Raw genomic sequence first — 24,932 nt, 5'->3', positions numbered from 1 at the left:
CTTTTGATTATTTATTAAATAATTCACAAATTATATATTAAAGATATTTGCACCTGTAATTTATTATGTAATTAATATAAAAGATTATTACTCAAATATATAAATTCTTCATAAACTTGGGCCTATTCTAAATTAAAAGTATCCATGAATATGGATATGAATACTGTATATTACTATTACGGTAATTACTGTATTACAAATTTGATCCTGGGGACCAAAATGTCTGATCTGTACATAGATCATTTGTAATAATGATTTAAAATTCATTGGTGTACCCATAGTACCCAGAGTAAATACACCATATCATTCTATTGAATAAAATTGATTTTAAGGTGAAAGTTTGTAACTTGAATCCCATACAGTAAGCACGCCTACTAACGAACCTAAGATACCAAATAAGCCTTGCATCCCTGGTGATAGATTCAAGTAGCCTAGAGTTGATGTGGGAAGAAACAGGTCAGATAAATTCTTTACTAAATCTAACGTTACTTGAACATTCTCCCGTAAGCATTTTTTGACAATTATATATGCTGTGTTAGGATATTGTGTTACATTCCCCATTGGTGACGTTGGAACGCCATTCGTCTGTCTAAAATTACCCTCCATTTTCTTTCCATTTTCGTAGTCCAACGCCGTTTTCCCAAGTAAAGTCGCAAGTTCGTAGAAGTCTCTTGAGAGGTTTAATATGATAGTTGCTAACCAAAATTTTGCTGAGATTTTACTGTACTTGTCCTTGTCCGTTTTGATAATGCCAACTTTATCGGCCCATAGAAGATGATCAAATAGGAGGTAGAAAGCTTGGTTGATTTTTGACATCGTCACGGTAACACGTATAAACACATCGGGATGATGTATGGTTCTTAATGCAGCATGAAGCATATCAAAACTTTTACCAAAACGTAACACTAAATAAAAGAGAGAACAAAATGTTGATTTTTTATAACAAAAATAATTTTGTTTTCTGCACAATTAGTGTGGTGGGGGAGGGAGACAGTGTGTCTTATGGGAACGCAATTTCTGAAAGAGGCAGGGGGTGGAGGAAGGGGTAGGGTCATTACCACTACCCTCTGCTACCAATTATGCTTTCATATTAAGTCTTAAATTTCAAATCTACTGTAAACAACACTAAAAATATTCTTATTTTTATACAGCACGAATGATTCAGCATTATTTTTTATGGTTGACCTTTATCCTTTAGTATATATACATTTTGTTATTTCTATTTAATTTGTGATTAAGCAGTTATAGCATGAGATCATACTATCATATCAGTTATAATCCCAAGTAAATAGGACATTGTATTATTATGTATAAATGCATTCTGAAGTATCAACCCATACAATGGGGTAATGCCATGGGTTATTCTGTGGTACCAATATTCCTTTTTTTAGGATTAATAAGGTCTGAAATTGTCATTTTTAGCATCTAGAATTTCCACATCTTTAACCATGAAAATATTACCTTTTAATTAAAGCCCCCTTCCCTACGTTTTTTAGATCTAAGTTAAGATCATAAACTATATTTAATGTAAAAATAATACTATATGGTCCTATTGCGATAACTTTTTTCGTCTTTAAACGGTTAAAAATGTGAAAAATAAGTCAATTCTAATAATTATAGCGGCCCGCTATAAATCCCAAAATGCATTGCGCGCGGATTGATATTTTTGTTTTTCCCCTGTAATTCTCCCACTTTTCGATCGATCGTGAGGCCAAAACAAATGGAAGACTCCTAACTTTTCAACGAAAATACCGGGTTTTCCCCAATTTGTATCAACGGAGTCTGGCAAAAATAGAAAGACAATTAATGCAGCAACTATACAACGTCAGGCTAGGTATATAGCTAGCGTACGATGTTCGTACGTTACCGATGTTTACCAGCTAGGCCTACAAAACTAAGCCTAGCTAGGCTAGGCCTAAGACCGTCCACGAGAGGTCGATCGCCGCGAGCTACTTAGGTAGTGCATTGTTTCTCACTTTTTATCATAATTTACCATAAAACGTACATTTAAGACAAGGAATGACATGGTTTAATGTTTTTAAAGTGATATATATGTATTATTTTCCAAAAAACGTCCAAAATTGAAGGGAAGGGGTCTTTAAGTTTCATACAGTATAAATTTAAGAATTAAAATGTCTGTAAATCAACAACAATGCATTTCATATTGTATGTGCAAAAGTGTTTATCATTATAGATTAAAACATGTTTAAATTTAACTTACATTTTCGTGTTGTACTCAAAGCTTTTTCCAAGTTTTTAAGTCTGATGATTGTATCTTCAGTTCCAGTACTTTTTTCAAGACCCCACCAAATTAATTTACTTGAATATTGAACAGTTCTGTGAAATTGATTTGTAAAAAAAGATAAAATCAATTATATACTAGACATGAAACTCGTCACTTTGACGAGTTAGTTATCCGCACCACGACAAACGCCACGTGCACGTCATACGTTGGAATATTGCACACAGATAAAGATTATGGCATTATGACAAGAACTGAAGAATATGACATGCTGTTAGTGCTGAATTTTGTGTCATATAGTATATACATGCAAACAGTATAAGCTGTATACATATTACATACAGTGTAGAATAGGTGAAATTACGGGACCCGCCATTTATTCCAATTTTTAACATGGCGACGGTATCAAAATGAAACACTTAGATAGCAATTTCAGAAGGAAATTATCTCAGGAACAACATATTAACGTGTAGAAGAAATTTGAATACGTAAAATATAGATGCGCACCCTTTTAAATGTGATGAACTATTACGCAAAATATGAAAATACGACTTTTTTTATTCAACTGGCCATATGATGACGTCACAACATCCGATTGGCAAAATGTTTACATGAATTCGTATCTACAATCCAATAGCTTCCAGAAAACGTTTTAATCGTGATTATCACATTTTATTCTTACGAGCTATTACAGATTAAAATTTACTGTAAAGATGAAATTAATGACCCACGTAATTAAAATTTTTAGGCATGATGACGTCATAAAAATTAAAATATTTTTATCTCATGCTAAAGAAAGTTGATTGACCTACACAATATATAAATGTAGGAGAAAAAGGAATACAGATAAGCGCGATGCGCTCCATTGAATGTGATGAGCAATAACGAAAGAGACAAAAATCCTATATTTTACATTCGTGTGGCCATACGATGACGTCACAATGTTTTTTTAGCCTTATTGATGCATGATCCGATATCTACAACTCATCAACTTCTAGATTTTGTAATAAAAATAAACGGTTAACGGTTTACTTTAGAAACTATGACTGTTTAAAAAAAGACATAATTTTGACGATTTTTTAAGCTTTTTCATAAAAAACGCGCATGAATTGTCTAATTCAACGTGTTCGTATGGCGTTATTTAAACTGGAAAAGGTCTAAATTGTTTTCAAAATCACTGGGAAAGGTTTGAAAAATATAATTCAAGAGAAAAAAATATGCTTTTAACGCTATGTGCGCACCGCGCGCATAAAAAATTGCGCGCCCGTGGGAATTTTTGACATGCTCAAAATGACAAGAAACGCGTAAAAAGTTGATTAGAAATTAATTTTGCGCATTTTGAAATTTTAAATGCGCGTGCGCGCGTAACTTCTTGTCAAACATGCCATTTTTAATCCGTAGAAAGTTTGCCCCTGATATGACTTAAATTTTGTCAAAGTGTCAATACTAAATGACTTTTGGTTTTTAATCTATGATCAATCATTGAAATTCATAAAATTGCGCATAAGTCACGTTGCGCAACTATGACGTCATTCAAAAATAGGAGGTGCACAACTTCACGTAAATGCCCATATGTTGTCAAAGTTATGAAATGTTATGTTTACACATTTTAGAGGAACACGACTCACAAAAAGGAAGGAAGGAAAGAAGAACTAGACATGAAACTCGTCACTTTGACGAGTTAGTTATCCGCACCACGACAAACGCCACGTGCACGTCATACGTTGGAATATTGCACACAGATAAAGATTATGGCATTATGACAAGAACTGAAGAATATGACATGCTGTTAGTGCTGAATTTTGTGTCATATAGTATATACATGCAAACAGTATAAGCTGTATACATATTACATACAGTGTAGAATAGGTGAAATTACGGGACCCGCCATTTATTCCAATTTTTAACATGGCGACGGTATCAAAATGAAACACTTAGATAGCAATTTCAGAAGGAAATTATCTCAGGAACAACATATTAACGTGTAGAAGAAATTTGAATACGTAAAATATAGATGCGCACCTTTTTAAATGTGATGAACTATTACGCAAAATATGAAAATACGACTTTTTTTATTCAACTGGCCATATGATGACGTCACAACATCCGATTGACAAAATGTTTACATGAATTCGTATCTACAATCCAATAGCTTCCAGAAAACGTTTTAATCGTGATTATCACATTTTATTCTTACGAGCTATTACAGATTAAAATTTACTGTAAAGATGAAATTAATGACCCACGTAATTAAAATTTTTAGGCATGATGACGTCATAAAAATTAAAATATTTTTATCTCATGCTAAAGAAAGTTGATTGACCTACACAATATATAAATGTAGGAGAAAAAGGAATACAGATAAGCGCGATGCGCTCCATTGAATGTGATGAGCAATAACGAAAGAGACAAAAATCCTATATTTTACATTCGTGTGGCCATACGATGACGTCACAATGTTTTTTTAGCCTTATTGATGCATGATCCGATATCTACAACTCATCAACTTCTAGATTTTGTAATAAAAATAAACGGTTAACGGTTTACTTTAGAAACTATGACTGTTTAAAAAAAGACATAATTTTGACGATTTTTTAAGCTTTTTCATAAAAAACGCGCACGAATTGTCTAATTCAACGTGTTCGTATGGCGTTATTTAAACTGGAAAAGGTCTAAATTGTTTTCAAAATCACTGGGAAAGGCTTGAAAAATATAATTCAAGAGAAAAAAATATGTTTTTAACGCTATGTGCGCACCGCGCGCTTAAAAAATTGCGCGCCCGTGGGAATTTTTGACATGCTCAAAATGACAAGAAACGCGTAAAAAGTTGATTAGAAATTAATTTTGCGCATTTTGAAATTTTAAATGCGCGTGCGCGCGTAACTTCTTGTCAAACATGCCATTTTTAATCCGTAGAAAGTTTGCCCCTGATATGACTTAAATTTTGTCAAAGTGTCAATACTAAATGACTTTTGGTTTTTAATCTATGATCAATCATTGAAATTCATAAAATTGCGCATAAGTCACGTTGCGCAACTATGACGTCATTCAAAAATAGGAGGTGCACAACTTCACGTAAATGCCCATATGTTGTCAAAGTTATGAAATGTTATGTTTACACATTTTAGAGGAACACGACTCACAAAAAGGAAGGAAGGAAAGAAGAATAATACAGAAAAAAAATATTGATCTCATACAATTACAAGGAGTTATCCGCTTGGTATACCAAGCGGATAACTAATAATACAGAAAAAAAATATTGATCTCATACAATTACAAGGAGTTATCCGCTTGGTATACCAAGCGGATAACTAATTATAGGCCTACTATACTGTGTATACGGTGAGTACTATTTTTAGAGGCCCATTTTTATTATATAAAACTGTCTGAACTGCAAATCCTTTTACCTGAACAACTTGTCTCTTCCATTTGTCTGGCCACCAAACTTCACAATATGTGTAGCTACATCCATTGCAACCTCTCTAGGTTTTCTTTTCTAGGCTACTGGCTAGGCCTACGATGTTCGTCAACAACCCTGCACAATGCACATGACACACGCACGGGGGCGGGGCCGACCAGCAAGGCATTCCCAAAATCAAATAAACCGCCCTCTATTGTTCAGTTCTGTTAAAAGTTTATTTTCTTTTTTTGACACACACGACACGTGGGGAATCGAAGGGAGAAATGGAAGAGTTTTGTAGAGCACTGCCAAAAATTGTTAGTCATTTACATTAATGCCATAATTTAAATTTCAGTGATCATTTGCAATGTATTTTAGGGATAAGCTGATTGCCTAGTAGTCTAAAGTAGTAAGCTCTAGGCCTAGGCCTACTAGATTGTCAAACCTCCTATTCTATTGTAGTGTAGACCTAGCTTGCTACACTAGCTAGGCTAGCTAGGTCTAGCTAGCTAGTTTAGTAGTACTAGAGTAGACTATATAGGGCCTATTGTGTTGTAGCCCTATGTTTCATAATACTAAATTCATTCTCGCCTCAGAGTTAGTAACTACTGATACGGTAATTGAGTTAGAAATGCATTAAGATTAAATACAAATTAAACATTTTTGTATATAAAAAGTATATAAACTTCCATTCACCAAATATTTGTTTCTATATACAGGAACTTCATGCTCATATCAATGGCTCAATCAGTGCATGTACAATGGAGAAGATCATCCAAAACAAGGATGACCTCTCGGGTGTGGACATGAAGAAGTTGAATAAATGGATTACCTCTGTTAAGGAGGGAGAAAAGAAGAACCTTAATGAGTAAAGCTACATTCACACTTATTTCGTAGACAAAAAATGTGATGTGCCCATATATGGACATGATATCATATCACTTTATATTTGGGCATAGCACTACCATATATTATGGGTACATCACACTTTTTTGTCACATAAAGTTTGATAATGTAGACAGAGCTTAACAGATGATGATGCTGTTTAACTATCTCTATGATTTTCCATTATTGAATAAAATAAAACTGTGCTATCCTTCATTTGGAACAATTGTCAATTTAGTTGAATGTTTTATTATAATAATTACAAATATTGAGAGTTTTTTATGTTTAATTAAAATTCAAAAGAATTATTGTGAAATGTAGGCCTACTTTAAAATGATACACAAATAATGCATTGTTGCTAGTTTTTTTTATCTTCATTTTAAGGACCTTTGAAATGTTTCCAATATTGCATCAACTTGTAACAGACACTGACACAGTTTCCATGGTAACATATGATGTAATCAAAGAATTTGCTGATGAAAATGTGCGTTATCTAGAATTGAGAAGCACACCAAGAGATGTTACCAGTACAGGTAGGATGTATCAAGTAGTATGTGCCCATATATGGACATGATGATGTCGTATCACTACCATATCTTGGCATATCACTACCATATTTGGGCACATCACATTTGTTGTTGTCAAACTAGTTTGATAGTGTAAACAGAGATTTATGTATGATTCTACAGTATAAGCTACTTTTGATACATAGTGCCAATCTAAAAAGAAGTAAAAATGTGTTTGGTGACTTTTTTGTTTTAAAGGAATGACAAAGCAATCGTATGTAGAAGCTGTTTTAAAAGGAATTGAGAAAGCTATAAAAGAAGATTTAAACATAATTGTTAGGTGAGTTACAGAAAGGGAAAAATACAAATTTACTTGCCTAAATGTTTAGAATCAAAATTCAGTTAGATGCATCCACTTTTTCATTCTCTAAATTGAAAGGAAAACTCTTATTTTTAGGTTCCTATTATCAGTTGATAGAAGTAGAGGCGTGGATGTTGCTATGGAAACAATAGAATTAGCCAAACAATTCAAGTCCAAGAGTAATGGGATAGTGATAGGCATTGACTTGAGTGGTAACCCAAATGTAAGTTGTTACAACTGTCTCCTTGCTAGAAAAGTTAATCTTTAAACAGTAAGAGCAAATTATTTCTGTAAAATCATTATAACCACTATTATTAAAGTATTCTTATTGGCTTATTTCAGCTTGGTGATATGGCTGCATTTGTTCCTCTTTTAAAGGATGCTAAGAAGTCTGGCCTTAAACTCGCTCTTCACATTGCTGAGGTAAAATAGGATAAATTACATTACTTCGTGCTAAAAAATAATAAAATAAAAATATAATTCAATGTCTGTTTATAAAATTTAATTGAGAAAATAAAAAATGACTATAATACAATGTACTGTAACTTGATGTTTTGTATGTAAACATTTGATTTGCAGAGGACAGATAGGGTAGACGAAAGTGCCTTGTTACTATCTGTTCCACCTGATAGGATTGGACATGGGACGTACATTCACCCTGAGGCTGGTGGAAGGCAGGATTTAGTAGACATAACACAACAATTTAACATCCCTGTAGGTGGGTGAATTTGTCATTGTGATGTAGTCATGTTTGATAGCAGATTATACTGTCTGTCTCAATGCAGTTTGATGTTAACTGTTTCAATAACATTCTTCCCTAAAGCTCTGTCTACACTATCAAAAAAAAGTGTGATGTACCCAAATATGGTAGTGATATGACATATGTGGGCACATCACATTTTGTTGTCGCATAAAGTTTGATAGTGTAGACAGAGCTTGAAGTGTCATATCCTAGGTAGCAATATAGGAGTGCCTAAATATTCAATCCACTTAATGCAGTATGTACTAGTATGATGGGATACTCTCAAAAGATGTACTAGCTTTTGTTAAGTGCCAGAATATACACAGACCTACTGTACTGTTTATAGTCCTTATCCGAGGAAAACAGAACAATGGAGTAAACACTCCATGTCAATAAAGCAGCTATAATGTATGCAGAAATGACTAGATATCATTTGTATCTACTACAGAGGCATGTTTAACATCTAACATACTAGGCCAGACAGTTTCCTCGTTTGATAAACATCACTTCAAGTATTGGTATGACAAGAAACATCCATGTATAATTTGTGTAAGTACTATATTCATTTGATTTTAGTTAAAGCTCTGTCTACACTATTAAGCTTCATGTGATGTGCCCATATATGGACATGATGATGTCATATTACTACCATATTTGGGCACATCAATTTCTATTTTGTTAAAAAAGTGTGATAGTGTGGACAGAGCTTAAAGGGTAAACATACTGCAACATGTGCATAATACAGTATTTTAAAACCAATGCCTCTAACATGATTGTTTTATCCCTTTATAATTAAGGCCCATTTACACAGACGAGCAGTATTGGTAAGCGGTAAACAAAAATATAGAATCCATGTTATTTCTTATGACCATTATTTACACATAATTGTTTTCTACTCTTCAGTGCTGTATTATATTAATATTTTTTGTTTATACTTTTGTACAATAGTTTGATTTCATATTAATTTTAATCACATATTAACATAGCTAATTACTAATTATTATAACTGATTAAACGTATGTTTTCATTGCAGACAGATGACAAGGGTTTGATGCTGACGTCTGTATCCAAGGAATACAACATTGTGGCAAACACATTCAATTTCACAAAGCAGCAACTATACAACATCTCATTTAAAAGTATTGATTCTGTATTTGAAAGTGACAATGTAAAGGAAAGGTTGAGACATCAGTGGACAATATTAAAAACTGATCTAGGCTTGTAGGCCCAGCTAAAGTGGAGATAGGTTGAGAAAGAATATACAGGTGGGTTTGCACTGACAGTACACTGTACACTACACATGTTGAGTTCCTATTGCCTTTCAGATAAACTTGAGGACAAACAATTAAAACAATTTGTTCCAACTTAGGAGTTATTATAATAGCATTTTGAGATTTGGAGTAAAATCAAGTTAGGTAAAATTGTCAATGCAGCGCCACCAGTTGATGTTTTTGACTGGGTTTGACCTTAAGCCAAATAGGTCATCAAAGATTTTGGGTCATTTACCCTCCTTAAACAGCACAAGTTTTAACTAATTTTACTTGGTTTAACTTCAAAGAATGATGGATTTATTTCAACGTATTACAATAACTCCTCCCTAGTTTAGCCAGATCAACTTTCTTTGATATAATAGTATTACTATTGCAAATAATGTACAGTAACAATAATAAATTCAAAATAAAAACAATTAAAATATAATTGTTCCTCTTTTAATTCTATTTGTATTATTCCACTATAATGGAACCATGCACAATAAAAAAACAAATGGTAAAAATCCTTGATAATATTTACATATATATATACAGTACTTACCTATATATACTGTAAAATAAATTATACTGTATTAAAAATTAAATATCTGTACACAGGTTTACAGTCAAACTACAGTAAGTAACAAAGCATCTGCCAACAGGGTATTTGTGTTTTTACTATAACCTGTAGTTTGACCAGTCAATAGTTGCAAGCTTTCCCTGTTTTTGTAGACTTTCAATAACAGCAAAATGTATGAATTCATATTGGTCAAGCGTCTGGACCGTAAAGGCACGCTGTGTTCGGATTTTTCGTACAGTATCGTATATATTCAACTTTTGAGTGACTTCCAATCGTGCTAGTGTTATATCAATAGCACACAATGTTCCTGCAATGAAAATTTAAAATTATAAATTTTGACCGACCGAGAAACTCTTATTTAAAGCTCAGCTGTAACAGATAGTGTAGGCCGCAGAAACAGGCTAGCCTCGACTCTCTCTACGTGAGCTGAGATCCACCGGCCCGTTTCGTCGTGAATGAATTTTTTTTAAATGTTCAATATTAGTTTTATATAAAAACCAGTCAAGACTTTTTTTCAATAGTTAGGTAGTTAAAACCATATCTGGTGAAAATGGGCAATTAAACTGCTCTAACAAAATAGGCTTACCTGTCCTACCAATTCCAGCACTACAATGTACCAATATTGGTGGCCCACCCTCAGGACCTGTCCAGTTGGATCCCATCAAAGCTACTGCTTCTTTCTGATATTGTCGAATTTTACTGTGGAATTGCAAAACTGACTTTGCTGACTCTGGCACACCAAAATCAGGCCAACCAGTAAACTGGAAGTGGGCCACTTGCCTACACCATCCAACCTAAAAGGAAACTAAAGCTTTGTCTACACTATCAAAAAAAAAAGTTTGATGTGCCTAAATATGGTAGTGATATGCTTAAATATGGTAGTGATATGATATCACATTTTTTTTTCACATAAAGTTTGATAGTGTAGACAAAGCTTTAAAGCATTTAGAGTACCAACTCGTGATCATGTTAACATCAACTGTTTTGGATAATAGGTTTTTTTATGTTAACTGTGGAAGGTGAATGTAATGAAAAGGAGATGGAGTCCTTCCATGGTACAAAAGAGGCTCAACACTTACTAGGACGTTTTGGTCTAATTTTGGGTAGAACAATGTTCACCAAATCCAACAGTACATTACCTTTGTGTCCTTTAACAGTAAACTTGTGACAATATAATCTTTCTTTTTATCAACTTTCATATTAGTAACAGTAATATCTCCAAATTTTAAAGAGTCCTGTAAAGTTTTAGGCCAGTACTGGCTGCACTTGATCAACCCTCTTTCTTCTGTCCTTGTGGTCATCACAATCACAAAGACATTCTCCTGCCAGACCATCCTCCAAAAATCGTTTACAGTATTTGGTAATGGCCCTAGTTAAAAATGTACAATAAACATGTATTTATACAAGGGTCATATTGAGGTCAAGAGCGAGAATGAGGGATAAGAAATTGGCCTGGTCCAGAATTCCTAGCAAGGCTGTTTAAAGATTAATCAAGATTTTGTGGATAGTTCTGTTTGTTTTATGATTCTATCATAAGCTTCTAATACAGCTTATTGCTTTAAAGATGTATTGTCCAAAACTTTTAATATAATTTTAATTCGTTTTAGTTTCAACCAAAAACTCATTGACTTCCCCAGACAATAAGTTTCTTCTTTTTTTTTCCAATTTTTGTTCAATGTGAATAAATAATATGACATTAAAATGGCATACTGCATTCAATAAAAAAAAAAGAAAATGTAGAAACCTTGCGCTGCTATGAATGCATTCTTTTGCATGAATCCATCAACATAGTTTGCATGTATGTAATCAGAGGTCAGGTCATCATGTGATGTCTCCAGTTTCACTCTAGTGTCATCCAGACAAAAGATGTTGCTATAGCGATTCTTGTACATGTTGATGCTGTTTCTAAAGGATAATTATAAGCAAAGTTAATACAGGGGTATAATGAATGATAAGACTAGCTTATCCAAGGTACAGTAGAGAACCCTCCATTGGGACACCCCTATGACAAAATAGAGGTGTCCCATTTTTAGATTTTCTGTAAAACAAATCTTGGGCAATATATATTTCAACTTCTGCCAACCCCAATTCCTATTAAGGGGACACTTTGTCAGGGTGTTGTTGTTCCCCTTTCCTTTACCACCTCCGCCTTTACCACCCCCGTCCCCCACCCCCGCCTTTACCACCCCTTCTCTTAATATGGGTAGTAGTAGGCCTACAGTACATCATACGATGGTACCTTGAGTAAGAGAACGACCCAGAAGGCATCTTGTTTGCTATTGCTTCATATTCAGTACGTATTCCACGCCTTTTCAATGTTTGCATATGTTCCACAAGTTGCACAGGTGTCATCGTGCCCGTGTCGGTTACATGATGAATGCTTTCTCCGGGAATGGCGTTTGATATTCGTTGAGACTGGACACACTTGTTTTCCTTTACATTCTGTAAAACAAATCAATAAATCTGTGTTAGGATTTTTTGTTATCTTTTTTATTTTGCAATGGTAGGTCTATATATTATACTAGGCTTACATTATGAAAACAGGGGTGGATTAAGAAAATTGGGAGTGGGGCATTTCACTTCAGCACTAAAAATAACAACATACATTATGCTAGGAGTAATTAATATAAAAAAGAGTCAAGAAGCAAATAAAAAAGTATCATTGATTCTCTCAACTCATATATGATAATGAAAAAAACTGTATTAAATATCAAATTTCTAGTCCCAATCAAATCGTTTCAGATATAATAATGTAATAGTTAGGCCTACCTAGCTCATCTACTACTACTTGCGTGTAAATAGTCAGCGCACTCCCTACGCGTGTCACGTACCTTTTCTGATAACTTCGGACCCATATTGCTATCATCATCTTGAGGCCTAGGCGTAGTAATGTGTCTACTGCAGAAATAAATCACACTAATGAGTATTAGAATAGCTAAAATAGCATTCGAGTGGCGTGTTACAGAGCGCCGTATGTGGGTGTATATTGTCATTTCTGGAATGTTGTTTGAATGTTGTAATAAAACACAAATTCAGAGGCATGCATGCTGACATTCAGTCGACGTGCGTGTCGTGTTGTTGTTGTTTTGGTTTTTTTTTAGTAGGTTCCCGCCCCCAACGGTCGAAGTTTTTCAGCGCGCGAGGGGTTTAGTGGGGGGACGTAGTGGAGAGAGGCGCGGTATCACGAATTTGATTTAACTTTTTAGATTAAAAAATGTACTGATGTATGTAATTATATTCAGTTACAAACTCATTTTTTTAAATATGTCAGCAAAGTGCTAGGCATATAGCCTATACAATACATATTTGGTAGGATTCGAAAAACACTCAACACAAAATAACTGAAGCCTATCCTAAAGCGGATGTTAAAATTATCATGTTTAACACCCGCGCAGTAAGTTGTCTCTAGAAATAGTACCGTACGAAATTGCCTGCTCATCGTTCACAGAATTGACCTAATTATAATATGAGGGTTTGCCGCTACTGTAAACACAATTATTTGTATTATGAATTTATGTTTGATTATCTGCTGGCTGTCTGGTGTGTGAAAGGGGCGTTATATTATTCTTTCTAGTTTCTGGTGGTCAAAGGTTACTTTTATTTTACAGTAACTGAAGAAACAGCTTAAAGGGTGTGAAGGATTCGTGAGTGTTGTTTTATACCAAACAGGAATGGATAAATCGCAGAAAAAGTTGATTGGAATTGGCGGTACAGCAGCCTTAGTTCTGTACCTGCAAAAAAAGTATGGCAGTGCTTTTCTGAATGACTACCGAATTATTCGCTTAATTCGTACATTCAATTCGTTTCACGAGCATTGTGTAAATAATAATTTGATGGTGGTTGATTTATTTCTGCAAAGCGTCGCAAAGCATCCATATAAGCCCTTTATTTTGTTTCATAACGTTATGTATACATACGGAGAAGTTGATATCGAGTCCAACAAAGTGGCGAATTTCGCAAAGAACACCGAGTTTCTTCAACAAACTGACACGGTGGCATTTATGATGAAGAATGAACCGGCATTTTGTTGGTGGTTTATCGGCATGCGCAAGATAGGAATCACGTGTGCGTTTTTAAATTATAACCTTCGTGGAACGGGACTTTTGCATTGTATTAAGATATCGGGATCAAAGGTACTAGTGTGCGGTGGAGGTATGTATATGACGGACCTGGATATCTGGGACCGTCATTTATCAACATTCGATTTAGTTTTACTATCATAATAGTAATACAGTAGTAATCAACACATGATTTCCTAATATAACCGTAATAAATGGAAGCCCGCACATTTTAGGTTGCGTGTTTAACCGTGTCGTAATATCATTATATTTGGCCTATATTCATGTGAACTTCCTGATTATGGTCGATGGGCTACATAATGTTAGATTTAAATGACATAATTTGACAAGAGAGATTAAGAGTCGGTCGATTAATTTTAGATTCATTCTATGGCTGTTTTGCTGTGGAATATCCAACGATGTGGAATTCCCCGGCAATTTCAATCCGACAATGTGCTAGTTTATTATCGTATCTTTTATTGCAACAAGCTTTTTATTTCCTGTTTTACTTTAATTTTACAGACCCCGATCTCATTAACGCCGTGGTTGATATTTTACCTGAATTACACCAGCTTGGCATTCGAGTATGGCTAAGAAGAAGCAACGTAGAAGACCTGCCAGCTGGTATTGAGCTTATTGATGATAAGGTTCAGGATGCGTCAGCATCAGCGATTCCCAAGAGCTGTAGGAATCAATTAACGCTTTCTGACCAGTCGTATTATATATTTACTTCTGGGACGACAGGTATCGATTATGATTTATTGATTGTAATTTTAAAAACGCTGATAAATGCCGGAATGTTGTGATGGTGTATTAAAGAAACAAACCACACTTATCAGTCTCTTAATCAACTGACTTTATTAGTCAATTGACTGATCAATAATCGATTAATCAATATATCTATTAATCAATATATCTTTTTATTAATCAATTGACTGATCAATAATCGATTAATCAATATACCTATTAGTCAATATATCTGTCTTTATTAATCAATTGACTGATCAATAATCGATTAATCAATATATCTAGTAATCAATATATCTGTTTTTATTAATCAATTGACTGATCAATAATTGATTAATCAATATATCTAGTAATCAATATATGTCTATTTTAATCAATTGAATGATCAATAATCGATTAATCAGCAATCGATATGTTTATTATTTTGTTGTAGGTTTGCCTAAGGCTTGTAAAAAAGACAACAGGGGAGCAATAAGAGGTGCAGTTGTACTCGACTACTTCGATCTTCGGGAAGATGATGTACTCTATTCCCCACTACCGTTGTACCATAGTGCTGCATTTACTCTCAGCTTCCTAAACGCTATAAGAGTTGGTAAGTTGGAACTATGCGTTTCTTGTGACCTGTAGCAGCTGCCACGGAATTGTATGTATTGTCTTTGTTTTATTTATGGCTTTCCAATTTTTTTTTCTTTTAAAAAATAAACAATTCTTTTCTAACAATATTTAGGATGTACCTTTGCGACAAGCCGTAAATTTTCTGCGAGTCATTTTTGGGAAGATGTCCGCAAACACAACGCTACTATCATTCAGTACATTGGAGAAATATGCCGTTATCTGCTGGCTCAACCAAAGGTTAGTTTTGTTTGTTAAGTAGTTCCCACTAGCGATGCAACGTATTGCAACCTACGCAACGTAAGAAATTGCCATTCGTATAATTGTGTTTTCCCCCGCCTGCGTGAACTTGCGATGTTTGCAGCACTGTTGCGTCGTCGGTGCGCCCCCACTTGTGATTACGCAATACAGAACTTTGCGTCAATATGTCGTTGCGTTGCATTCTAGTGGGAACCATGCTTTAGTACAATGCCAACGACGGAATTGTCTCTTTCCGTACATGATGTTGAATCGTGTAGGAAAATAACATTAGAAACATTATTTCTTCAGAAACCAGATGACGGTGTTTACCCGGTCAAAGTTCGTGTGGCGTTTGGAAACGGTCTTCGTCCAGACATTTGGGAAGAGTTCCAAAACAGGTTTAAAATTGAGAAAATCAGTGAATTTTATGGTGCGAGTGAAAGCAGTCACATGTTCTTAAATTTGGATGGTAAAGTCGGTGCTCTCGGTCGAATCTCACCGCTTGTAAAGGTATATAATCAATGTTGGTGGTGACATTAGGTCAAATGATATAATAGTAGTCGCAAATTATTTCAGTTGAAACCCCATTAAGGGGACATCTTCGGGACCCAACAAAGTCTATTTTATAGTGTTCCTTGGATATGGGTCAGCTATAATATTAAAACATATTTACCCTCGTTCGTGAAAGTGTCCCCTTAATAGGGGGTTCCCCTGAGAGGGGGGTGTCCCAAAGAATCAGTAGTATTAACATACATTTACGTTTGCTTTAAAGTTACTAGGAGCTCCTTGCGTGATAAAATATGACGTCGATACTTCTAAGCCAATCAAAGGGAAGGATGGAAAGTGTATTTCAGTTGATCCAGGTTTGTTTAATTATTTAGCAATTTTTGACGAAACCAACCGTAAATAATTCAAAACTGCATACCGTAATAATGTCAATGAGGAAAGTCAGCAATGCAACGACGTACGCAGCGACGTATTGACGCAAAGTGCTGTATTGCGTAATCACAAGTGGGAACCGACGACGCAACAGTGCTGCAAACATCGCAGCTTTGATTTCACGCAGGCGGGGGAAAACACAATTATTGGGAGGGCGTTTTCTTACGTTGTTGCGTAGGTTGCGTTACGTTGCGTCGCCAGTGGGAACCAAGCTTTAAGATTCAATTCATTGTTTGTTACAGGTGAAACGGGATTGCTCGTGTCAGTATCGGACCAAACGCGTCCGTTTCTCGGATATCTTGATAAGAAAGAAACGGAGAGGAAAATTCTGAGGAACGTATTCGTTGACGGAGATACTTACTTCAATACAGGAGATCTTATTAGAACTGATGCTGACGGATATGTCTATTTTATCGATAGAATTGGAGATACATTCAGGTAAGCTTTAATTGACCCCATTAAGTTTAAAATGGTAATAGATTTAATCTGCTACGGGTGGTTCCCACTAGGGACGCAACACAAGGACGTAACGCAACGTAAATGAGTTGTTGACCAATCACAAGCGATGGATTATGCGAACTGTCGCTTGTCATTGGTCAACACGCCTGCGTTGCCTTTACGTCCTTGCGTTACGTCCTAGTGGGAACCAAGCTTTATAGTGAGAAGACTCAAATCGATTCTTGGCTGGCGTCTCCTCCACTCTATTTCTTTGTTGTGTTTTTTGTAGTCTAGCAAAGTTTTCAAATTAGAGCAAACTCTAGAGTTTGGTAAGAGAAGTTTTACAAAGTTTTACAAAGTTTGCTAGTGTAGATCTAGACTTGCCCCAAGTCTCTAGTTATTTCGAGGCTTTTCGATGTTTGTCTGAAATACAAGTTTACAAGCTCAAGTAGTACACGTATGAAACGCCATATGTGCCAAATATTTATCTTTTAACTAATATTAAGTCAAAACTTCGTCTGGATCGTTTTGTATATATTTCGGCAAAATACAATTGATCAATGTAAACGCTCCCGAGATACTCTCATACGAATAATGTCTATAAGCCAAGGAAAACTGTTATAAAGGAAAGGTATTCATTTAAATATGATCTTTATAATCACTACTCCGTCGAATTATCTCTTGTAGGTGGAAAGGGGAGAATGTTGCAACCACAGAAGTTGCTGGGATTCTAGACGAATTTCCAGGTGTTATGGAAGCTAATGTATATGGTGTGGCGATTCCAGGTAGGCTTATTTGTTTTCATCGATTTGATCGTAATCGTTGGTGAAAATCGTTGCATAAAGATGCAAACAAAAACAAAATTGCATTCACACTTATTTGTCTGCAATGATTTGATAAATTTTGCATTTTATATTTTTAGGCCAAGATGGCAGAGCTGGAATGGCTGCTATAACCCTATCATCAGGCTACGAATCACTGGATTTCAAGGCACTTTATACCTACCTCAAGAATAAGCTACCGTCCTACGCACGCCCGAAATTCATTAGAATTACCAATAACATGGATTTAACGGGTACATTTAAACACAAGAAGTCGGACTTTGTTAAACAGGGATTCGATCCAATGATAATTACTGATGCTCTGTACTATGTTAATAATGATTCAAAAACATACGATGTATTAAACGCAGAGTCGTACGCATCGGTGGTGAAATTTAGTAGTAAACTGTAACGCTAAATACGTTTGTAATACCTTCTAACACCACCTTGTAACGCACATTAATTGAATGACACTCAGAAATCAAAGGTGTACCGTATTAGGGTATGCCTCAAGTAATACGTAACATTAATAATATGTATTATATTAAGCTTAGTTCTCACTTGCGACGCAACGTAACGCAATCTACGCAACGTAAGCAAATGCCCTTCCAATCATTTTGTTTTCCCCCGCCTGCGTGAAATCAAACCTGCGATGTTTGCAGCACTGTTGCATCGTTGGTTCCCACTTGTGATTACGCAATACCGCACTTTGCGTCGATACGTAGCTGCGTTACGTTGCGTTCTAGTGGGAACCACGCTTAGTATTTTAAAAGGCGTCGAAAATAGATTAAAATTTTGATTTATTGAACTCACTTGGAGTGTGTCATTTGTATTCTGGTATATTCCATAATGGTTGTTTTTGTAATCGAAAGGGACAGGGTCTTGTTCTCGAATGCATTGGCTGCCAGATTAAAGGGTGGTTCCCACTAGAACGCAACGCAGCGACGTATTGACGAAAAGTGATGTATTACGTAATCACAAGTGGGAACCGACGACGCAACTGTGCTGCAAACATCGCAGGTTTGATTTCACCCAGGCGGGGGCAAACACAATCATTGGAAGGTCATTTTCTTACGTTGCGTAGATTGCGTTACGTTGCGTCGCTAGTGGGAACCACGCTTAATGTCTGTCTTTTCATTGTCTTCATCATGGTATCAACAACTAGTTATCTTGTTTTCATACGATTCTATCAATTATTAATTAAAATGTTGATAGCTATCTATAATATTACAATATGATTCAACTAAAATAATCGTTTATCGGTTTAATATATAATAAGTGCGTTTTAAGAATCCGAAACTTTATGACTGACTTTTTAGGTGTATTTATTGTGTTGGTGTTGACGGCTTAAGTTTGACTCAACTTGATAACACACCTGGGTCATGATATGAATTGAGGCTTATTTACCGTAGTGCTCAGATTAAGCCTAAAGTATTATTAAATTTAAAGTTTCTTTTACCCATGTTCATTTCGACGGCTTGACTATTATGCATCAACCGAATTGAGCCTAATAGTTTGTATCAAATGTGTTACTGTGAACGTTGCCAAATATGAATTGAACTAATGTCCCCGGATGTTTGTGTCTGTTTTATTGCTTTACGTTGTCATTGTTCAAAGGTCGATTTAACAATGCATATATAGGTCTACAAAACAACTACACGTCAGGCTTCTTTTAAATGGATTCATGTTTTGCATGGCTGTAATACACAAACATGGATAAATCACAGAAAAGGTTGGTTGGAATTGGCGGTACAGCAGCCTTAGTCCTGTACCTGCAAAGGAAGTATGGCAGTGCTCTTGTGAATGACTACCGAACTATACGCTTAATTCAGAAAATGTATGCTTTTCAGAAACATTGCGTAGATAATAATTTGATGGTGGTTGATTTATTTCTGCAAAGCGTCGCAAAGCATCCATACAAACCGTGTATCCTTTTTCATAACCTTATGTATACGTACGGAGAAGTTGATATCGAGTCCAACAAAGTGGCGAATTTCGCAAAGAACACCGAGTTCCTTCAACAAACTGACACAGTGGCATTTATGATGAAGAATGAACCAGCATTTTGTTGGTGGTTTATGGGCATGCGCAAGATAGGAATCACGTGTGCGCATATAAATTATAACCTTCGTGGAACGGGACTTATGCACTGCATCAAGATATCGGGATCAAAAGTACTGGTGTGCGGTGCAGGTAGGCATGTATATTTTGTTTATGGCGGACCTGGATATCCAGGGACCCTAAGTCATATTTAATTTTGTCTGTCAGTATCAATATTAGGCCACGCTAGTAAATAATGATATTTACCGTATATTCTCATAAGTATTGGTTTCATTGCCACAGTTATCACCAACTTAGGTAATTAGCGAATGAAAGAATAGCAAGAGAACGGATGGGAAAAATGAATAAATGAATTGACGTAAATTATTGTCGAAAAGCGATCTACGACGCACACCAACGATAGCGTGCGTCCAAAGAATATATTTAAGGATTAAGGCTTAACATTATTTTCTTTTTGTATGTATATTATTTTCTTCATTTGTTTACAGACCCCGATCTCATTACCGCCGTGGTTGATATTTTACCTGAATTACACCAGCTTGGTATTCGAGTATGGCTAAGAAGAAGCAACGTAGAAGACCTGCCAGCTGACATTGAGCTTATTGAAGATAAAGTACAGGATGCGTCAGCATCAGCGATTCCTAAGAGCTGTAGGAATCAAATAACGTATGCTGACAATTCACATTACGTATTTACTTCTGGGACGACAGGTATCGATTATTGATTTTATCGATATTATTTAGCATTATATTAGATACGACTTCACCAAGTTTCTTCACAAACAATTTTTTTTGCCTTAAGATCTTGTTCTAAACCATGATTTTCTTCGATGATGACTCTTTTTTCAATACGTTATGTCAATTTTTTATGTTTATTTTACTACAAGTTTAATTATTTAGGCCTATATGTTTTTAATCGGAAGAAAAGAACGAACCCCGCCGACGCGTTGTTTTTTTAAGTATTAGTATTAATTTTTAGGTACGTTTACAAGTATATATTAAGGTGGACTTTAACATACATAATATGGATAGGTCTGTTATCATCGCTTGATATGAAACAGTTTGTGGTTTATTTATTTAACAAAACTCTCCCTGATGAAATGCAGTATTATTATTCTGATTTAGGTTTGCCTAAGGCCTGCAAGAGGAACAACGCCAGTGACCTGTTTGCGTCGATGGTACAGGATTACTTTCTTCGGGAAAATGATGTACTATATTCACCTCTACCGTTGTATCATAGTGCTGCATTTGTTATAAGCTTTCATAACTGTATAAGAGTTGGTAAGTTATATAGGCCTACATTTACAGATTTACTCCCATCATTTACAGCCCATCTCTCTCTCGTACCGTTACGTGTCTGATAACTACTTACTGGCGGATGCAGGTTTTTAAAACAGGGAGGAATGGAGTAGGGTGTCCCGGCCCTATAAGTCTATCCTATCGTTTGCATTGTAAATGGGTGGATGTGGTCTATGTTTGGACTGCAACCTTAGATCGGCGATCTTACTACTTCACATTTAATAAGTTTGCAATCGTGTATGAGTTATACACACAATCAGCAAAATGTTAAAATGACTATTAATTATTTTGTTTGTCAGGTTGTACCTTTGCGACAAGCCGTAAATTTTCTGTGACTCATTTTTGGGAAGATGTCCGCAAACACAACGCTACTGTCATTCAGTACATTGGAGAAATATGCCGCTATCTGCTGGCTCAACCAAAGGTTATTATTTTTCTTTATGAAATAAGAATATTATGATTTACATCTTTTTTTAAATCCAGAATAAACAGAACTACGAATAAAAAGTGCATAACGAAACAACTATTTGATATTGAGAGGAAACCCTTGCAGAAACATATTTTCGGGTGATTCTGGCAATGTGTGACGTCACACATCTGCCCCTAATATCGTATGTTTAGTTCCTATAGTTTAGTAAAAACGGATTACACTTACATACAGATCAGGAAATAATAGTATCTTATGTTCTTAGAAACCAGATGACGGTGTTTATCCGGTCAAACTTCGTGTGGCGATTGGAAATGGTCTTCGTCCAGACATTTGGGAAGAGTTCCAAAACAGGTTTAAAATTCAAAGAATCTGCGAGGTTTATGGCGCAACTGAAGGCAATACAATGTTTTTAAATTTCGATGGTAAAGTGGGTACAGTTGGTCGAGTTTCACCGATCGTAAAGGTACGTTCAAGAGTGGTTCATTGCAATGAATCATAGGTCCACCCGATTCTGCACCTGTCCCTAGATAGGTTATAACCGACTACTGACAGTCATCTAGATACGAAAAGGAGAGTAAAGAGAAAAAATGTCTCAATACTAGAAATACAGTACTAGTACAACTACAAGCTCATTCCATTTCTTATATAAGGCAGAACACTTACAAAGATTATTCATAATGAGTAATCGTATACATCGATATTGCCTGAATTCGTGCATGTGGTATCTTTAAAACTAAATCAACTTTTACACTAAATCCAACCAGAATACAGAGTACACGACAAATTAAACGTCACCGTTATAATTTACGTTTAATTTAAAGTTACTAGGTGCTCCTTGCGTGATCAAATATGACGTCGATACTTCTACACCAATCAAAGGGAAGGATGGAAAGTGTATTCAAGTTGATACAGGTTTGCATTCATTAATTTTGTTAAGAAACATAATACTTAATAGCATATGTAAAAGGCTCTGGCCTCCCTAACTTGTGTGGGATTGCGGTTGACACGTGCAATAATGATACCAGGTAACTCGTCTTGATTTGATCTCACAACAAACTTTTATTGGAATATAAACAGGCAAGCAAAACAGCCTCAGTTTATGGCAGTTTAATTAATTAATTACAAATTCTATAGCATTTGTTTGCTTTAGCAAGGAGAACACTCCTCTCCCTGCCAGTCACCCAGGCCAAAGAGAAAGAGATGTCTCCTTGGATACAGCTATCTAGGCTTGGGTGTCCAGCAGGGTTCCAATCCCCCCATGGGCTATTCCATTATCAAAAATCAAAACAAAATCACTGAACCATAACAGCATGTTTGCCACAATTAAAGGAAAAACAACAGATATATTGGCCTCAGATCTAACAGGCGTTTGGTGTTATTCTAAAGTGGACCTACGGTTTATAGTCTTTCTTTCCGAGAAAAATTGTTCACCACCAGAACCATGGAGAGAGTGAGTCAAACACTTGTCGATGTTATGGCTATGTACGTAATTACTGTTCCCCTGTCTTAGCCGGTCGATCGACCACACTCACCGTGGACCAACTCATCTTAAATTGATTGTGATTAAACACTCTATAATTCACCTCCTTTGTTAGCAACTCTTAACCATATTATAATAACTGTTTGTTACAGGTGAAACGGGGTTGCTCGTGTCAATAGTCGACGAAAAACGTCCGTTTCATGGGTATCTTAATAAGAAAGCGACGAAGAAGAAACTTCTTAGAAACGTATTCGTTGACGGAGATACTTACTTCAATACAGGTGATCTTATTAGAATTGATGCTGACGGATATGTCTATTTTATGGATAGAATTGGAGATACATTCAGGTAGCTGCACAATAGCCTACAATTCATTCGTACAATATCAACATCTCAAAAAATTCAAACAAATATTACATTAGGCCTAATACCTGCAAAAAGTTAATGTTTGCTAATACCGTTTGATTCTTCCCTCCCTCAGTTTCCTTGTGTAATTGTAAATTTCAAAATATGAATGTTATTCATTGCAATACAACATCATCTTGTAGATGGAAAGGGGAGAATGTTGCAACCACAGAAGTTGCTGGGATTCTAGACGAATTTCCAGGTGTTATGGAAGCTAATGTGTATGGTGTGACGATTCCAGGTATAGGCTTATTTATGTTTTCATCTCTTTGATCGTAATCGTTGGTGGAAATAGTTGCAATGGCAAGAGGAAGAGTTTTATCATCATAAATATGTTTGATAATTAAATTGCATTCACACTTATTTGTCTGCAATGATTTGATAAATTTTGCATTTTATATTTTTAGGCCAAGATGGCAGAGCTGGAATGGCTGCTATAACCCTATCATCAGGCTACGAATCACTGGATTTCAAAGCACTTTATACCTACCTCAAGAATAAGCTACCGTCCTACGCACGCCCGAAATTCATTAGAATTACCAATAACATGGATTTAACGGGTACATTTAAACACAAGAAGTCGGACTTTGTTAAACAGGGATTCGATCCAATGATAATTACTGACGCTCTGTACTATGTTAATAAAGAGTCAAAAACATACGATGTATTAAACGCAGAGTCGTACACATCGGTGGTGAAATTTAGTAGTAAACTGTAACATATAACATAAGAAGATTTAAAGAATATTCACCTTGCATGCACAGATAGGTTTAACACTCGAATTTCAATTTATTAAATGCGAATTCACAATTATCACATTTTAGAACTAAAGCTTGGTTCCCACTGTGACGCAATCACGGAATGGATCATCATTCATCGCGTCGTGATTGGTCAAATATCTTGCGTTGCGTTACGTCATTGCGTTGCGTCCTAGCATGACCAAGCTATAGCATCTTATAATAATATTCATAATGTATACCACACCATGCATCATACGCTTCTATACACATACAACACTGATATGCCTGAAAGTATCATGTGAAAGTATGTATGTTATTTTTACTCTTGGTTCCCACTAGGACGCAACGCAAGGACGTAATCGCTACGCAACCGAATTGATCAATGACAAGCGACAGTTCAGATAATCCATCGATTGTGATTGGTAAAGTTACTTACGTTGCGCTTACGTCCTTGCGTTGCGTCGCGGCGTTGTTCGGTTCTTTATCTAAAATTGGATAAGTTATCTATAATTACAATACGATAAAAATAAAATATTCGTTTAATTAATGTATGTTTACAGTGCGACACAAGTTAGTGTTTGCAAAATTTGTTTAAATTAATGTTTTTACAAATCATACCATTTTCCAGACAGCTGAATTGGTTTATATATTCATTTCCTTTGGGTCTCAGATTTGGCATGTCATCGAATTGACCTAA

General features: G+C 35.5%; 5 protein-coding genes across 6 annotated transcripts in view; 3 read left to right on the top strand and 2 right to left on the bottom strand.

Moving 5' to 3' along the window:
- Positions 1 to 8: 8 nt before the first annotated feature.
- On the bottom strand, positions 9 to 5,791 carry LOC144854672 (peroxisomal membrane protein 11B-like). The gene is made up of 3 exons (XM_078712611.1): positions 5,650 to 5,791; positions 2,222 to 2,337; positions 9 to 905 (listed from the first exon to the last, which is right to left on the bottom strand). The coding sequence occupies exons 1-3, from the start codon at positions 5,712 to 5,714 to the stop codon at positions 328 to 330; spliced, it is 759 nt and encodes a 252-aa protein (XP_078568737.1). The 5' UTR covers positions 5,715 to 5,791; the 3' UTR covers positions 9 to 327.
- A 78-nt stretch (positions 5,792 to 5,869) lies between these two features.
- LOC144854328 (N6-Methyl-AMP deaminase-like) lies at positions 5,870 to 9,784 on the top strand. Its single transcript, XM_078712274.1, has 9 exons — positions 5,870 to 5,959; positions 6,362 to 6,510; positions 6,912 to 7,060; positions 7,292 to 7,373; positions 7,491 to 7,617; positions 7,737 to 7,817; positions 7,974 to 8,112; positions 8,585 to 8,685; positions 9,170 to 9,784. The coding sequence occupies exons 1-9, from the start codon at positions 5,927 to 5,929 to the stop codon at positions 9,359 to 9,361; spliced, it is 1,053 nt and encodes a 350-aa protein (XP_078568400.1). The 5' UTR covers positions 5,870 to 5,926; the 3' UTR covers positions 9,362 to 9,784.
- A 47-nt stretch (positions 9,785 to 9,831) lies between these two features.
- LOC144854330 (tyrosine-protein phosphatase non-receptor type 9-like) lies at positions 9,832 to 12,864 on the bottom strand. Its single transcript, XM_078712275.1, has 6 exons — positions 12,798 to 12,864; positions 12,206 to 12,408; positions 11,711 to 11,871; positions 11,106 to 11,335; positions 10,553 to 10,760; positions 9,832 to 10,273 (listed from the first exon to the last, which is right to left on the bottom strand). The coding sequence occupies exons 1-6, from the start codon at positions 12,819 to 12,821 to the stop codon at positions 10,065 to 10,067; spliced, it is 1,035 nt and encodes a 344-aa protein (XP_078568401.1). The 5' UTR covers positions 12,822 to 12,864; the 3' UTR covers positions 9,832 to 10,064.
- A 528-nt stretch (positions 12,865 to 13,392) lies between these two features.
- The window catches only part of LOC144854305 (long-chain fatty acid transport protein 2-like), a 45,287-nt gene continuing 33,747 nt past the window's right edge, over positions 13,393 to 24,932 (top strand). Inside the window, exons 1-9 of one of the 2 annotated variants that reach the window (XR_013614561.1) lie at positions 13,393 to 14,118; positions 14,547 to 14,768; positions 15,205 to 15,363; positions 15,499 to 15,623; positions 15,933 to 16,133; positions 16,396 to 16,486; positions 16,805 to 17,000; positions 17,688 to 17,785; positions 17,923 to 18,582. Coding sequence is in view for 1 of the 2 variants with exons in the window: in XM_078712247.1 (XP_078568373.1) it covers positions 13,638 to 14,118; positions 14,547 to 14,768; positions 15,205 to 15,363; positions 15,499 to 15,623; positions 15,933 to 16,133; positions 16,396 to 16,486; positions 16,805 to 17,000; positions 17,688 to 17,785; positions 17,923 to 18,233 (1,884 nt within the window). In the remaining variant the exon portion in view is untranslated. Of the gene's footprint in view, positions 14,119 to 14,546; positions 14,769 to 15,204; positions 15,364 to 15,498; positions 15,624 to 15,932; positions 16,134 to 16,395; positions 16,487 to 16,804; positions 17,001 to 17,687; positions 17,786 to 17,922; positions 18,634 to 24,932 lie in introns of those variants that run through there. The other variant, XM_078712247.1, reaches the window with a different exon arrangement.
- Positions 19,523 to 24,339, top strand: LOC144854306 (long-chain fatty acid transport protein 2-like). The gene is made up of 9 exons (XM_078712248.1): positions 19,523 to 20,014; positions 20,371 to 20,592; positions 21,007 to 21,162; positions 21,480 to 21,604; positions 21,873 to 22,073; positions 22,432 to 22,522; positions 23,243 to 23,438; positions 23,639 to 23,736; positions 23,903 to 24,339. The coding sequence occupies exons 1-9, from the start codon at positions 19,534 to 19,536 to the stop codon at positions 24,211 to 24,213; spliced, it is 1,881 nt and encodes a 626-aa protein (XP_078568374.1). The 5' UTR covers positions 19,523 to 19,533; the 3' UTR covers positions 24,214 to 24,339.

Source organism: Antedon bifida, chromosome 10, assembly GCF_963402885.1.
Source record: "Antedon bifida chromosome 10, ecAntBifi1.1, whole genome shotgun sequence".
NCBI classification, from domain to species: domain Eukaryota; kingdom Metazoa; phylum Echinodermata; class Crinoidea; order Comatulida; family Antedonidae; genus Antedon; species Antedon bifida.
The sequence above is the reverse complement of the archived record's forward strand: the minus strand, read 5'-3'. Positions and strand labels throughout refer to the sequence as shown.